The sequence below is a fragment of the Oncorhynchus mykiss genome, chromosome 1 (assembly GCF_057628025.1).
Source record: "Oncorhynchus mykiss isolate SJ-2025 chromosome 1, ASM5762802v1, whole genome shotgun sequence".
Lineage (NCBI taxonomy): Eukaryota > Metazoa > Chordata > Actinopteri > Salmoniformes > Salmonidae > Oncorhynchus > Oncorhynchus mykiss.
The window spans coordinates 78090722-78106229 of record NC_143022.1 but is presented as its reverse complement, the minus strand read 5'-3'; the positions used below and the strand labels follow the sequence as shown (position 1 = coordinate 78106229).

The window sequence follows — 15508 nt, the reverse complement described above, 5'->3', positions numbered from 1 at the left end:
TAAGGTCTACCTACGCCTGTTGTATTCGGAGCATGTGACTAATAACATTTGATCTGATTTAGTGTATGTATGGTGCCTCTCCGTTACTAATTCTCCATCCGAGGATGACCAGGTCATAGACACCTCCGTTAGTACCTTTCATGATTTCCCATAGTTAGGTTAAAAACTGGACTCTGTTCATTCAGAAAATTAGAGACGTTTATAAAAGATCAACAGTAATGTAAAAAATGATCTAATGTTGAACATGAAATTTAAAAAATCCACTTTAGGTCTACAGCAATAATCTACCATGTCAGGTTGATGTTGGTCAAAAATCAACAGCAAAAACATTTCTGTTTTTGCAGAGCAAGCAGTGTTGTTCCTTGAGTGCAAGAACAACATTTTGATGATTGTCTGCATATTTCAGTGCTGACTGACACTAATTTCCCCAGACCTCCTGCCTTTTTAACACTCATGAGTTATGACCCTGACACTAATTTCCCCAGACCTCCTGCCTTTTTAACACTCATGAGTTATGACCCTGACACTAATTTCCCCAGACCTCCTGCCTTTTTAACACTCATGAGTTCTGACCCTGACACTAATTTCCCCAGACCTCCTGCCTTTTTAACACTCATGAGCTATGACCGAACTGGCCCATGGGAAAAGGGGGGCTTGACAGCAGCTGGGGATCTCTGTCTGTCGCACAGTTTATGAGAGGCGATCAGATACTGTATCACACACACACACACACACACACACACACACACACACGGGGATGGAGAGCCTCCTGCTAGGAAAAGGTCATGTTGTCATTTGAACTATTTTACTACCCACGTAGAAGCAGGTACACAGACAAGCAGCCAGGCATTTTGGCGGCACCTTGAGAGATGAAGATAGACAGACAGGCAGAGATAAAGATAGACAGGCAGAGATAAAGATAGACAGGCAGAGACAGAACAACCAGTATTTTGTCCCAGTCAGATAAGGGCAAATCCATCGTAACAGAGTGATACTGAGACTCATATTTTTCACTTTAAAATGTATGCCAAACAAAAACCAAAGACTGCAAAGCTAAACAAACCATACAACACTATTTAACAATGTCCACAGAAAAGTTTAGAAAAACATATTTACTTGAACTGTGCAGATGTAAAGTTTGGTAATCAAATGACGGTTTGTGCTGTTGGTGCCGTCGTTCTGTTACAAATGTTGTATCTGCACTGGTCTTCAAGTGAACGTGTTTTTGTAAAATGTTCAGTAGAAATTGTTAAAAGTAGTCCTTGTGCATAGAGTTGTATAGTTTGTGGGTCCATTTGTGGTTTAGAAGGCAGGGCGGTTCATGGCAGGTCATTACCCAATTGTCCTGACTCACCACCACCAAGATATTGGCTTGCTACTTCTTGTGGCACCGAGAACAGTTCAAGAAAAACTAAAGGGGTGGAAGGAAAAATGAGTTTGGTATCATCTCTGATAAAATAACCAACTCAATCATTGTTAAACTCAATAATATGTTGGAATGGTCAACATGGCTATAACAGCTGGCTCGTGAGCTATACAAATACACATTGTTGTCAAACTCAATTGATTATGTAGTGTCATGACAATGGAATACCTCTCTAATAAAATTTAATTAACTTTCACCAAAATTCTGTCCTAACTAAATAACTAGAATCTCTTCATTGTTCCAGACAAAGCTATAATATAACACATTCTGATGAATTACTGGTGCATCACTGGCAGCTCTCATGACTCCATCTCATTTCAGAGATTTTGTTGATTTGCTAATACCCTCCCCATGTCAGCCAAGTAAAGCACAAGCTCAGCATTCAGGGAGAGTGTGTAATTGAGACACTAACATAGAAAAAAAACACCCCCTCAGAGGGTGTGGTATTTCCTCCAGCTAGGAAAAATCTATCCACTCATGTATAATCTGAGGGATAAATCTTGGAAAGCCATGGCTGTTTTAAATATTCTGGGAGTACTACTCAACACCCACGCGTTTCCCTTGTCGGGAATGGTTTCCCTATGGTGAAGGTGGGGGATCCCGGATTTCAAAAATGTATTTCTCTGCCCAAGTCCTAGTGGGCTGAACGCATCGGGTTTCCCCGTCTGAAGCTACCCTAATATACCCTAAAACCAGCATGCAGAACATGCTTAATTGGTTAGAGACCCCATGTAATAGCAGAGATTAAATGTGCTGATTTACCTGGTTTTAATAACACAATGGATTTCAGGCATTACACATGGTTCATAGAAAGAAAGTCTAATAGGTCTTGTATATCTTTGCTTACAGTTCTGGTATGTCAAGGATAACAAGTGTTAGGGTGCATTTGCTAGCCATCCGCAACTACGCTCACCCTTCCAATGCATTTTAGCACAATTGTTAGATGGTTTCAAATCCGGTTGCTACCTGACTTTGTTACAAAACCAGACAGTTTAGGGGGGAAAAGGCAGTCTTCTGCCAGTGGTAAACCATTTCAAAATGTTGCTTTTCATGCACTGCTGATTTGTAGAGTATAGGAGCCTGGCGAGTTGGGGGAATAATTTCACAGTGTGTGGAGCCTCAGGGCCTAGCTCATACTAAACAAACAACAGAGGGGCCATTCAACGCCGCAGGGAGCAAGCTTTGAGGAGAAAGCACAAAGGGGAATCAGCCGAGGATAAACAGAAATGGGGAATTATTAGGAGCTCACGACTGGAACAACACAGGAGACCTGATGCAAGTGAGCAGGCAGGCTAGCATCTGCGCTTGGCTGAGCTATAGTAGGAGCAGCTTATTAGCATTAGCCAAGGCCACTAAGTGGCCGCTTTATGAATATTTACCCTGGACTTGAGCTGGCTGAGTGGTTTGCGCTGCCGCCCTTCCAGCAGGAGAGGTACCGTGGTGTCATAGCGTTGGGGCTTAGGGACAGCACTGTGCAGCACACTCTGGTCCAAGCTTTTCCCTGTTAAAAGATCAATAACAGTGATTAATGATGTGATGTAATCAATGGAAATGGTTTGTACTGAGTGGGTATGGTTAGCGCGAGTCTATCTGGTCTCTGTTAAGTACTGCTATCACTTGACCTGAGGAGGCCTAACTGAGAGCATGTATATTACTGTACAATGAGAATTACATAACACCTGACTTCAATGGTTGTGGCGGCAGTCAACCATGAGATTATGGAGAATGACATAACATTGTTATCATACTTTAAATGTTAGTCTTTTGAACATGTGATTGTTTCATCATTTAGCTTCAGGCCACCTCAAGTAAAATGTGTTGCTCTATTGAATGGTTCATCAACTAGATTCAGCTGCGGAGTGATTTTTTTTGAGCAGATGGTCAGGGGGGCGAAAATAATTACAAACAATTTGTAGACTGCAAAGTGACCAAAGCTCAAAAGTATGTGGACACCTACTCGTCAGACATCTCATTCCAAAATCATGGGCATTAATATGGAGTTGGTTCCCCCTTTGCTGCTATAATAGCCTCCACTCTTCTGGGAAGGCTTTCCACTAGATGTTGGAACATTGCCGCGGGGATTTGCTTCCATTCAGCCACAAGAGCACTAGTGAGGTCGGGCACTGATGTTGGGCAATTAGGCCTGGCTCGCTGTCGGCGTGCCAATTCATCCCGCAGGTGATCTATGGGGTTGTGGTCCAAGCTCTGTGCATGCCAGTCAAGTTCTTCCACACCGATCTCGTCAAACCATTTCTGTATGGACCTCGCTTTGTGCGAGAGGGCATTTGTACGTTGAAACAAGAAAGCGCCTTCCCCAAACCTTTGGCACAAAGTTGGCACAGAATCGTCTAGAATGCCATTGTATGCTGTAGCATTAAGATTCCCTTCACTGGAACTATGGGGCCTAGTAGAACCATGAAAAAAAGACAGACCATTATTCCTCCTCCACCAAACTGTACAGTTGGCACAATGCAATCGGGAAGGTAGCATTCTCCTGTCATCCTCCAAACCCAGATTCGTCCATCGGACTGCCAGATGGTGAAGCTTCATTCATCATTCCAAAGAAAGCAGTTCCAATGCTCCAGAGTCTAATGGAAGCGAGCTTTACATGCTTGGCATTGCGCATGGTGATCTTAGGCTTGTGTGCGGCTGCTTGGCCATGGAAACCCATTTCTTGGGTTTCTCCCAACAAAAATCCCTGAGCTTTTCAGTAAGGTCATTCTACTGCCAATTTGTGTCTGTTGATTGCATGGCTGTGTGTTCGATTTTATAAACCTGTCAGCAACGGGTGTGGGTGACATAGCCAAATCCACTGATTTGAAGGGGTGTCCACATACTCTTGTGTACAGTATATAGTGTATAATACTTGACTAAAACATAATTTTTTCAAACCTTGCTTACATTTGTATACGATCACATATATCTCGCTATTATGGATGGAAATACTTTGGAACAGATTTCCAAAATTAAAATCACTGATTTGCTTTTGTATTTTTTACAGACATTTATGTCCAACCCCCCAAAAATCGATAGCATTTGGGGAAAACTGCTCTATTGTTTAAATGACCTTGAATTTATTACACACTAAGTGCCCCATTTATGTAAGGGTTTTAGTTTACTTGAGTGAACCAAACTGACCTACTATTGGTAAAAAAAAAAACATTCACATTAAATAGAACTACGACACAGATCCATTTTTTGAAAAGACAATAAAGAGGCCCTCAGACAAATTGTACAACACTGTAGACATATTACCTTTTGATATTGCCTTTTCCAAACACAATGCAAGCTCTCTATTATTCTACTGTGAAACAGTGGTGTCCCCAAAGGGTATCTGTTCTGCAGTAAGACCACAGACACAACATCAATAATGGATGGTTTCACACAGCTCACCGGGAACACAGCTTTACCAATATCTCTCAACAGCACTACTGCACCAACCAACCTATTGCTGTGCTGTACATTAAAGCTCTTACTCTGTTATACTGGGAATCAATATGAAGCTCTTTCTCCCACAATGTTTTGTTCTATTGTAAATCTATTATTTTCAGCATCGAAAAAACTTCTTTACCCTCCTAGTAATGTGAATTCACCGGGGGTAATACACAGTTAGCTAGTTAGACAAGCTAGACACACACAGAAAATGCAGTACTTGAGAAAGCTGTCCATTTGAGTACGTACAGTGCCTTCAAAAAGTATTCACACCCCTTGACTGTACAGCCTGAATTTTAAATGGATAAAATGTAGATATTTTGTCACTGGCCAACACACAATATCACATAATATCAAAGTTGAATTATGTTTTTAGACATTTTTACAAATTCATAAAAAATTAAAAGCTGAAATGTCTTGAGTCAATAACTATTCAACCACTTTGTTATGGCAAACCTAAATAAGTTCAGGAGTAAAAATTTGCTGAACAAGTCATACGTTTCAAGGACTCACTCTGTGTGCAATAATAGTGTTTAACATGATTTTTGAATGACTCCCTCATCTCTGTACCCCACACATACAGTTAATTGTAAGGTCCCTCAGTCGAGCAGCGCATTTCAAACACAGATTCAACCACAAAGACCAGGGAGGTTTTCCAATGCCTCACAAAGAATGGAATCTATTGGTAGATGAGTAAAATAAAAAGCAGACATTGAATATCCCTTTGAGCAGGGTAAAGTTATTAATTACACTTTGGATGGTGTATCAATACACCCAGTCACCACAAAGATACAGGCATCCTTCCTAACTCAGTTGCCAGAGAGGAAGGAAACTGCTCAGAGAATTCACCATGAGACCAACGGCGAGTGTAAAACAGGTACAGAGTTTAATGGCTATGATAGGAGAAAACTAAGAATGGATCAACAACATTTGTAGTTACTCCACAATAATAACCTAATTGACAGAGTGAAAAGAAGGAAGCCTGTACAGAATACAAATATTCCAAAACATTTGCAACAACGTTTGCAACAAAGCACCAAAGTAATACTGCAAGAAATGTGACAAAGCAACAAACTTTTTGTCCTGAGTGTTATGCTTTGGGCAAATCCAATACAACACATTACTGAGTACCACTCTCCATATTTTCAAGCATAGTGGTGGCTGCATCATGTTATGGGTATGCTTGTAATCGTTAAGGACTGGGGAGTTTTTCAGGACAATAACCTAAAACACAAGGCCAAATCTACACTGGAGTTGCTTACCAAGAAGACAGTGAATGTTCCTGAGTTGCCAAGTTACAGTTTTGACTTAAATCTGCTTGAAAATCTAAGGCAGGTCCTCCCAAGTGGTGGAGTGGTCTAAGGCAATGCATCAAAGTCCTAGCTGTACCACTAGAGATCCTGGTTTGAGTTCATCTGCTGTCGCAGCCGACTGCAACTGGGAGACCCATGGTGCAGCACACAATTGGCCCGGTGTCTGCCGGGTTAGGGGAGGGTTTGGCCAGGCAATGCAAGCGCCTGGCCGGGTGCAATGCAAGCTGACACGGTCACCAGTGTTTTCTCCGACACATTGGTGCAGCTGGCTTCCGGGTTAAGCGGGCAGTGTGTCAAGAAGTATTGTGGTTGTGTTCTGGAGGATGCACAGCTCTTGACCTTCGCCTCTCCCGAGTCCATACGAGAGTTGCAGCGATGGAACAAGACTGTAACTACCAATTGGATATCACGAAAAAGGGGTAAAAAAAAACAAATAATAACTTTTAAAAATTACATCTATGGCAAGACTTAAATGGTTGTCTTGCAATGATCAATAACCAATTTGTCCTGTGTAGCTCAGTAGGTAGAGCATGGCGCCAGGGTTGTGGGTTCGATTCCAACGGGGGACCAGTACGAAAAAAGTATTAAAATGTATGCACTCATTACAGAGAATCTGCAAAACAATGTAAAGAATTTTGAAAAGAATAATTATACAATCCAGTTGTGCAAAGCTCTTAGAAACTTTCCGAGAGAGTTGAAAACTGTTTTCACTGTTATTATGGGGTATTGTGTGTTGATGGGTGAGAAACAAATATATTTAATCCATTTTGAATGTGTAATGATGTACGCTGAGAGTCGGGAAGCAAGTTCAGGGAGTGAGTGTTTTAATAAATAAACACAACATAATACAAAACAAGAACCACAAAAAACGCACAGACATGAAACTGAAACAATGACGCCTGGGGAAGGAACCAAAGGAAGTGACATATATAGGGAAGGTAATCAGGGAAGTGATGGAGTCCAGGTGAGTCTGATGATGCGCATGTGCGCGTGACGATGGTGAAAGGTGTGCGCCATAACGAGCAGCCTGGTGACCTAGAGGCCGGAGCACACGTGACAGTACCCCCTACCTGAAACGCGGCTCCAGCTGCAGGAAGGCGACCAAAATGACAATCCCGGGAAACAGGAGCGGACCGGACACCTCTGCAGAGGTGAAGGAAACCCGTCAATATGGCTGAGACGCAGGAGCATGGTAACCTAGAGCGCCGGAGAGAAAACATAACTGACGGTACCCCCACCACGGCGTTGTTCGGCTCCAGCCGCAGGACACCAACCCAAGGGACGATCACAGGGATCAGGAGCGGACAGGTCATCCCTGCTGATGCGCAGGAACCTGTCGCTGGCTGGGACGCAGGAACTTGACAGACTGGCTGAGGCAGGGGAGCCGGGCGATCTGACGAAGGCATGCAAGCCCGACGAGCCGGCAGAGGCAGGGGAGCCTGGCGATCCGGCTGAGACAAGAAAGCCTGCAGCCGCTCCCGGACCCGACGACATTCCACCTGACAGAATTATTATTATTTTTTAAGCACTGATGCTTCCCATAGGTGAGACTTTATTCTGTAATAATGTGCACTGAGAGTCGGGAAGCAAGTTCAGGGAGTAAGTGTTTTTGTAAATAAACGCAACATGATACAAAACAAGAAACACGAACAACACTCAGACATGAAACAGAAACAATAACACCCGAGGAAGGAACCAAAGGAGATTGACATATTTTGGAAAGGTAATCAGGGAAGTGATGGAGTCCAGGTGTGATGTCGCGATGGAGTCCAAGTGTGATGACACGCAGGTGCGAGTAATGATGGTGACAGGTGTGCCCCATAACGAGCAGCCAGGTGCACTAGAGGCCGGAGAGGGAGCACACGTGACAGAATGCAGACTGTAACCCAACAAGATATGGAATGGGTCAAGGGGAATGGGTATACAAACAGACAGAGTATATATATATATATATAAATAATAATGATATAAATAAATATACAGTACCAGTCAAAAGTTTGGACACACTCATTCCAGGGTATTTTCTTTATTTTGACTATTTTCTACATTGTAGAATAATAGAGAAGACATCAAAACTATGAAATAACATATATGGAATCATGTAGGAAGCAAAAAAGTGTTTAACAAATCAAAATTTATTTTATATTTTAAATTCTTCAAAGTAGCCACCCTTTGACTTGATGACAGCTTTGCACACACTTGGCATTCTCTCGACCAGCTTCACCTAGAATGCTTTCAGTCTTGAAAGAGTTCCCACATATGCTGAGGACTTGTTGGCTACTTTTCCTTCACTCTGCGGTCCAACTCATCCAACACGACAATCGGGTGATTGTGGAGGCCAGTTTATCTGATGAGGCACTCCATCACTCTCCTTCTTGGTCAAATAGCCCTACCATAACCTAGAGGTGTGTTGGGTCATTGTCCTGTTGAAAAATAAATCACAGACAGTGTCGCCATCAAATCACCCCCACACCATCACAACTCCTACTCCATGCTTCATAGTGGAAACCACACATGCGGAGATCATCCGTTCACCTACTCTGCATCTCAAAGACACGGCGGTTGGAACCAAAAATCTCAAATTTGGACTCATCAGACCAAAGGACAGTTTTTCCACCGGTCTAAGTCCATTGTTTGTGTTTCTTGGCCCAAGCAAGTCTCTTCTTATTATTGGTGTCCTTTAGTAGTGATTTCTTTGCAGCAATTCAACCATGAAGGCTTGATTCACACAGTCTCCTCTGAACAGTTGAAATGTGTCTGTTACTTAAACTCTGTGAAGCATTTATTTGGGCTGCAATCTGAGGTGCAGTTAACTCTAATGAACATATCCTCTGCAGCAGTGGTAACTCTGGGTCTTCCTTCCTGTGGAGGTCCTCATGAGTGGTGGTCCTCACACCCTGATCTGCTTCACATGTCTTGTGCTTGTCTCCACATTCCACCAGGTGTCTCTCATTTTCCCCATTATCCCTTGTGTATTTATACCTGCGTTTTCTGTTTGTCTGTTGCCAGTTCGTCTTGTTTTGTCAGGTCTTACCAGCATGTTTCCTGTTCAAGTTTTTATTTTCTAGTCTTCCCGGTTCTGACCTTTCTGCCTGTCCTGACCCTGAGCCTGCCTGCCGTCCTGTACCTGCCTGACTCTGACCTAGTTTACGAACCTCTGCCTGCCCTCGACCAGCCTTTTTCCTGCCCCTTTGTTATATGAAATATTCTGAGAATTGTGATAGCACGAACTGGCCATGACTGTTCCAGCAGACTCAGACCAGCTTTGCAACGCTGTCTCCTCCCAAGGATCCACCATTGGAAGACACGAGGAGCTTCTTCAAAACCTTATGAAAGGACTCACTATCTCCTACCTCCCCGAGTCCAATATTGTGAAGCCTGACGTGTCCTCACGCCTGTATAGCCCCGTTGCTACACCCTCTAACCCGAGAACATCCTCCATACCGGCTGCAGTCATCTGGGGTATAGAGAGCCTGGTCTGTAAGGCACAGCATTCCCAGCTGGACTCGGGGAGGAGGGGGGATAGAACCAGATGTTTGTCCCTCTATATTGACCCGCCATCCTGGCTCCCGTCGAACCCTGGCTTTCATCCGACAACAATTTTGGTGGCCCACCATGGTTCCTGACGTCGCCGCATTCGCTGTCGCCTGCACTGTGCGTGCACAGAATACGACTCCACGACAAGCTCCGGCTGTACTCCTTCAACCACTCCCTGCTCTTCACAGCCCCTGGTCTCATATGTCCCTGAACTTCGTCACTGGTCTCCCTCTGTCAAATAAAATAAAATGTTATATATGAGTGCAGCTGCAGTGGTGGACAGGTATTCCAAGTTACCCTCTGCCAAGGAGACAGCCTAGCTACTTCAAAACCTTATGAAAGGACTCCAGACCTTGGCGGAACGCCAGGATCACACTTTTACTGCATTGCTGCAGCAATTCCGCTGTTATATTAAATATTCGGAGAATCAAACTATCCGCCTCCTGTGTCTGTATCCGGGTCATATCTGGAGTCGTGGTAGCTTGATGGTTTTTGCGACTGCAGTTGAAGAAACTTTCACAGTTCTTGAAATGTTCCGAATTGACTGACCTTCGTTCCTCGGGCGCCGAAGACGTGGATGTCAATTATGGCAGCCCCCCGCACCTCTCTGATTCAGAAGGGTTAGGTTAAATGCGGAAGACACATTTCAGTTGAATGCAATTCAGTTGTGCTAACGTAACAGAATTGCAAAAGGGTTTTCTAATGATCAATTAGCCTTTTAAAATTATAAACTAATTATTAGCTAACACAACGTGCCATTGGAACACAGGAGTGATGGTTGCTGATAATGGGCCTCTGTGTAGATGTGTATGACAGACGCATGTAGATATTACATAAAAGATCAAAAGATCCTGAGAAAAAGATAAAAGATCCTGCTACAATAGTCATTTACAACATTAACAATGTCTACACTGTATTTCTGATACATTTTATGTTATTTGAATGGACAAAAAACATGTTTTTCTTTCAAAAACAAGGACATTTTTAGGTGACCCCAAACTTTTGAACAGTAGTGTATGTGTATATGTATGTATGTATGTATGTATGCATGTACAGTTGAGTCAGAAGTCAGAAGTCAGAAGATTACATACACTTAGGTTGGAGTCATTAAAACTTGTTTTTCAAAAACTCAAAATTTCTTGTTAACAAACTATAGTTTTGGCAAGTCGGTTAGGATATATACTTTGTGCATGACATAAGTAATTGTTCCAACAATTGTTTACAGACAGATTATTTCACTAATAATTCACTGTATCACAATTCCAGTGGGTCAGAAGTTTACATACACTAAGTTGACTGTGCCATTAAACAGCTTGGAAAATTCTAGAAAATTATGTCATGGCTTTAGAAGCTTCTGAAAAGCTAATTGACATAATTTGAGTCAATTGGAGGTGTACCTGTGGATGTATTTTAAGGCCTACCTTCAAACTCAGTGCACCTATGCTTGATATCATGGGAAAATCAAAAGAAATCAGCCAAGACCTCAGAAGAAAATTGTAGACCTCCACAAGTCTGCTTCCTCCTTGGGAGCAATTTCCAAATGCCTGAAGGTACCACGTTCATCTGTACAAACAATAGTACGCAAGTATAAACACCATGGGACCACGCAGCCGTCATACCGCTCAGTAAGGAGACGCGTCTGTCTCCTAGAGATGAACGTACTTTGGTTCGAAAAGAGCAAATCAATCCCAGAACAACAGCAAAGGACCTTGTGAAGATGCTGGAGGAAATAGGTACAAAGGTATCTATATCCACAGTAAAACGAGTCCAATATCGACATAACCTGAAAGGCCGCTCAGCAAGGAAGAAGTCACTGCTCCAAAACCGGCATAAAAAAAAGCCAGATTATGGTATGCAACTGCACATGGGGACAAATATTGTACTTTTTGGAGAAATGTCCTCTGGTCTGATGAAACAAAAACAGAACAGTTTGGCCATAATGACCATCGTTATGTTTGGAGGAAAAGGGGAGGCTTGCAAGCTGAAGAAAACCATCCCAACCGTGAAGAAGCATCATGATGTGGGGGTGCTTTGCTGCAGGAGGAACTGGTGCACTTCACAAAATAGATGGCATCATGAAGCAGGAAAATTATGTGAATATATTGAAGCAACATCTCAAGACATCAGTCAGGAAGTTAGAGCTTGGTCTCAAATGGGTCTTCGGAATGGAAAAGGACCCCAAGCATACTTCCAAAGCTGTGGCAAATTGGCTTAAGGACAACAACGTCAAGGTATTGGAGTGGCCATCACAAAGCCCTGACCTCAATCCTTTAGAAAATTTGTGGGCAGAACTGAAAAAGCGTGTGCGAGCAAGGAGGCCTACAAACCTGACTCAGTTACACCAGCTCTGTCAGGAGGAATGGTCCTAAATTCACCCAACTTACTGTGGGAAGCGTGTGGAAGGCTACTCAAAATGTTTGACCCAAGTTAAACAATTTAAAGGCAATGCTACCAAATATTAATTGAGTGTGTGTAAACTTCTGACCCACTGGGAATGTGATGAAAGAAAAAAAATTTGAAATAAATAATTCCCTCTACTATTATTCTGACATTTCACATTCTTAAAATAAAGTGGAGATCCTAACTGACCTAAAACAGGGCATTTTTACTTGGATTAAATGTCAGGAATTGTGAAAAACTGAGATTAAATGTATTTGGCTAAGGTGTACAGTGGGGCAAAAAAAGTATTTAGTCAGCCACCAATTGTGCAAGTTCTCCCACTTAAAAAGATGAGAGAGGCCTGTAATTTTCATCATAGGTACACTTCAACTATGACAGACAAAATGAGAAAAGAAATCCAGAAAATCACATTGTAGGATTTTTTATGAAATTATTTGCAAATTATGGTGGAAAATAAGTATTTGGTCAATAATCAAAGTTTATCTCAATACTTTGTTATATACCCTTTGTTGGCAATGACAGAGGTCAAACATTTTCTGTAAGTCTTCACAAGGTTTTCACACACTGTTGCTGGTATTTTGGCCCCTTCCTCCATGCAGATCTCCTCTAGAGCAGTGATGTTTTGGGGCTGTTGCAAGGCAACACAGACTTTCAACTCCCTCCAAAGATTTTCTATGGGGTTGAGATCTGGAGACTGGCTAGGCCACTCCAGGACCTTGAAATGCTTCTTACGAAGCCACTCCTTCGTTGCCCGGGCGGTGTGTTTGGGATCATTGTCATGCTGAAAGACCCAGCCACGTTTCATCTTCAATGCCCTTGCTGATGGAAGGAGGTTTTCACTCAAAATCTCACGATACATGGCCCCATTCATTCTTTCCTTTACACGGATCAGTCGTCCTGGTCCCTTTGCAGAAAAACAGCCCCAAAGCATGATGTTTCCACCCCCATGCTTCACAGTAGGTATGGTGTTCTTTGGATGCATTCTTTGTCCTCCAAACACGACGAGTTGAGTTTTTACCAAAAAGTTATCTTTTGGTTTCATCTGACCATATGACATTCTCCCAATCTTCTTCTGGATCATCCAAATGCTCTCTAGCAAACTTCAGATGGGCTTGGACATGTATTGGCTTAAGCAGGGGGACACATCTGGCACTGCGGGATTTGAGTCCCTCGCGGCGTAGTGTGTTACTGATGGTAGGCTTTGTTACTTTGGTCCCAGCTCTCTGCAGGTCACTCACTAGGTCCCCCTGTGTGGTTCTGGGATTTTTGCTCACCGTTCTTGTGATCATTTTGACCCCACAGGGTGAGATCTTGCGTGGAGCCCCAGATCGAGGGAGATTATTAGTGGTCCTGTATGTCTTCAATTTCCTAATAATTGCTCCCACAGTTGATTTCTTCAAACCAAGCTGCTTACCTATTGCAGATTCAGTCTTCCCAGTATGGTGCATTTCTACAATTTTGTTTCTGTGTCCTTTGACAGCTCTTTGGTCTTGGCCATAGTGGAGTTTGGAGTGTGACTGTTTGAGGTTGTGGACAGGTGTCTTTTATACTGATAACAAGTTCAAACAGGTGCCATTAATACAGGTAACGAGTGGAGGACAGAAGAGCCTCTTAAAGAAGAAGTTACAGGTCTGTAACTTCATACAATGTCATTTTCTGGATTTTTTTCTCTCATTTTGTCTGTCATAGTTAAAGTGTACCTATGATGAAAATTACAGGCCTCTCATCTTTTTAAGTGGGAAAACTTGCACAATTGGTGGCTGACTAAATACTTTTTTGCCCCACTGTATATATATATATACATACATACTCAATATACTACTATACTCCCGAACTTCCTGTAAGTTGAAGTGGTGGAAGAGTATCAAAAACTGCCACATATGTTTTGTTAAATAGTTATTTTGTTTGTGTTTTTAAAGCAACTTTGAGATTCTCTATAAAATACATATATTTTTATTATTATTTTATTATTATGTGTATGGTATATTGTCTGACTGACTTCAAGCTGAGTGTGGGAAAGATATTGTACCCCCTCCAGTTTGTCAGTGTCTTTTGCCATGCTCCACTTTATCCTCTCCTCTGCTCTCACAAACCACTGTCGTCTGGGCCCTCTGAGGTCCACACAGAGCGTGCTCACATGATAGCAGGCCCAGTAGGGCCTGTGTGGCCAAGGAGGAAGTGCTGGGAATACTAGCCCCAGGACAGGTGGAGGGATGGAGGGCGGAACAGGGGGAGGGAGGCCTAAGGACTGGTGATAAAGCCCTGCTATCATCAATGTGAGGCTCTGGGAACCACAACTCTACCAGTAAACACAATCAAACGGTTGTTCCTCATGTTCTCTGAGCTCTACTGCTATACACTAGAAGGGTTTTCTGTCTGGAAATGCCACCGGGAGGCAGGATCATGGGAAGTCTGAGAAGTCAGAGCCTACAGTAGGGAACAACGGAGTTTGTGTGATTTCTATTTTCCTTCTCATCATAGCAGGAGAGCTCGTCACTCTGTCACTCTCTCTCTCTCTGGTTAATGGGACTCTCTTTGAAAACCAGTCTGACGACAACGCCACATTTGATTCCTGCATCAGACTGTCCAACAGTAGACTGTGCTCCCAGGATGGCTCAAACTCCATTTATCCACTGTTGTTCATATCCTAACAACAGCACAAAATGAGTCCTGTTTTTATAAGATATTTAACCATGCCTCTACAGTAGTTTGTTTGTTTTAGTGGTGCGTGTAAACCGTGACAGTGTGAGTGTTTAACAGCAGCCACATTCTGCGGTTAGAGTGCAATTAAAAAAAACACAATAAAATGTAAGTCAAGCAGACGTCTTCTAATAAAGCTTTCAACACTAGCTCTAACACGACTCCCCCTCTATTCATATGTTCCCTCTTCTCTCACACACTGAAAGTATTGGTAATTACATGGTGTTAATATATGATGAGAAGTCGCCTGTGTGTGTGTGTGTGTGTGTGTGTGTGTGTGTGTGTGTGTCTGTGTGTGTCTGTGTGTGTGTGTGTGCGTGTGTCTGAGTGTGGGAGAGTGCAAATTGAAGGATTGTGTTTGCATGCAGCATCTATCATCTCTCCCTCATACGCTTGATCTTCCTTGGGAACATTTGGAATTATATGTAAACATTTCACCCATCATATTATATGCATCAGAGAGAGAAACAGAGAGAGAAACAGAGAGAGAGCGAAAGAGATAGTGAGAGAGAAAGAGAGGGAGAGTGTACAACAGAGAGAAAGAGTGAGAGAGAGAAAGACAGAAACAGAGAGACAAAAACAGAGAGAGATACTGAGAGAGAGCGAAAGAGAGTGAGAGAAACAGAGGGAGAGAGTACAACACAGAGAGAGAGAGAGCGAAAGAGAGTGAGAGAGAAAGAGTACAACAGAGAGAGAGAGA

The 15508-nt window shown here is 42.8% G+C and overlaps 1 protein-coding gene across 2 annotated transcripts in view; it reads right to left on the bottom strand.

Moving 5' to 3' along the window:
* The window catches only part of LOC110529328 (disintegrin and metalloproteinase domain-containing protein 12), a 145548-nt gene that overhangs the window by 95649 nt on the left and 34391 nt on the right, over window positions 1-15508 (bottom strand). For both annotated transcript variants that reach the window (XM_021611461.3, XM_021611468.3), the window contains exon 2: window positions 2806-2927. In XM_021611461.3, coding sequence (XP_021467136.2) covers window positions 2806-2927 — 122 coding nt within the window. The remainder of the gene's footprint in view (window positions 1-2805; window positions 2928-15508) is intronic.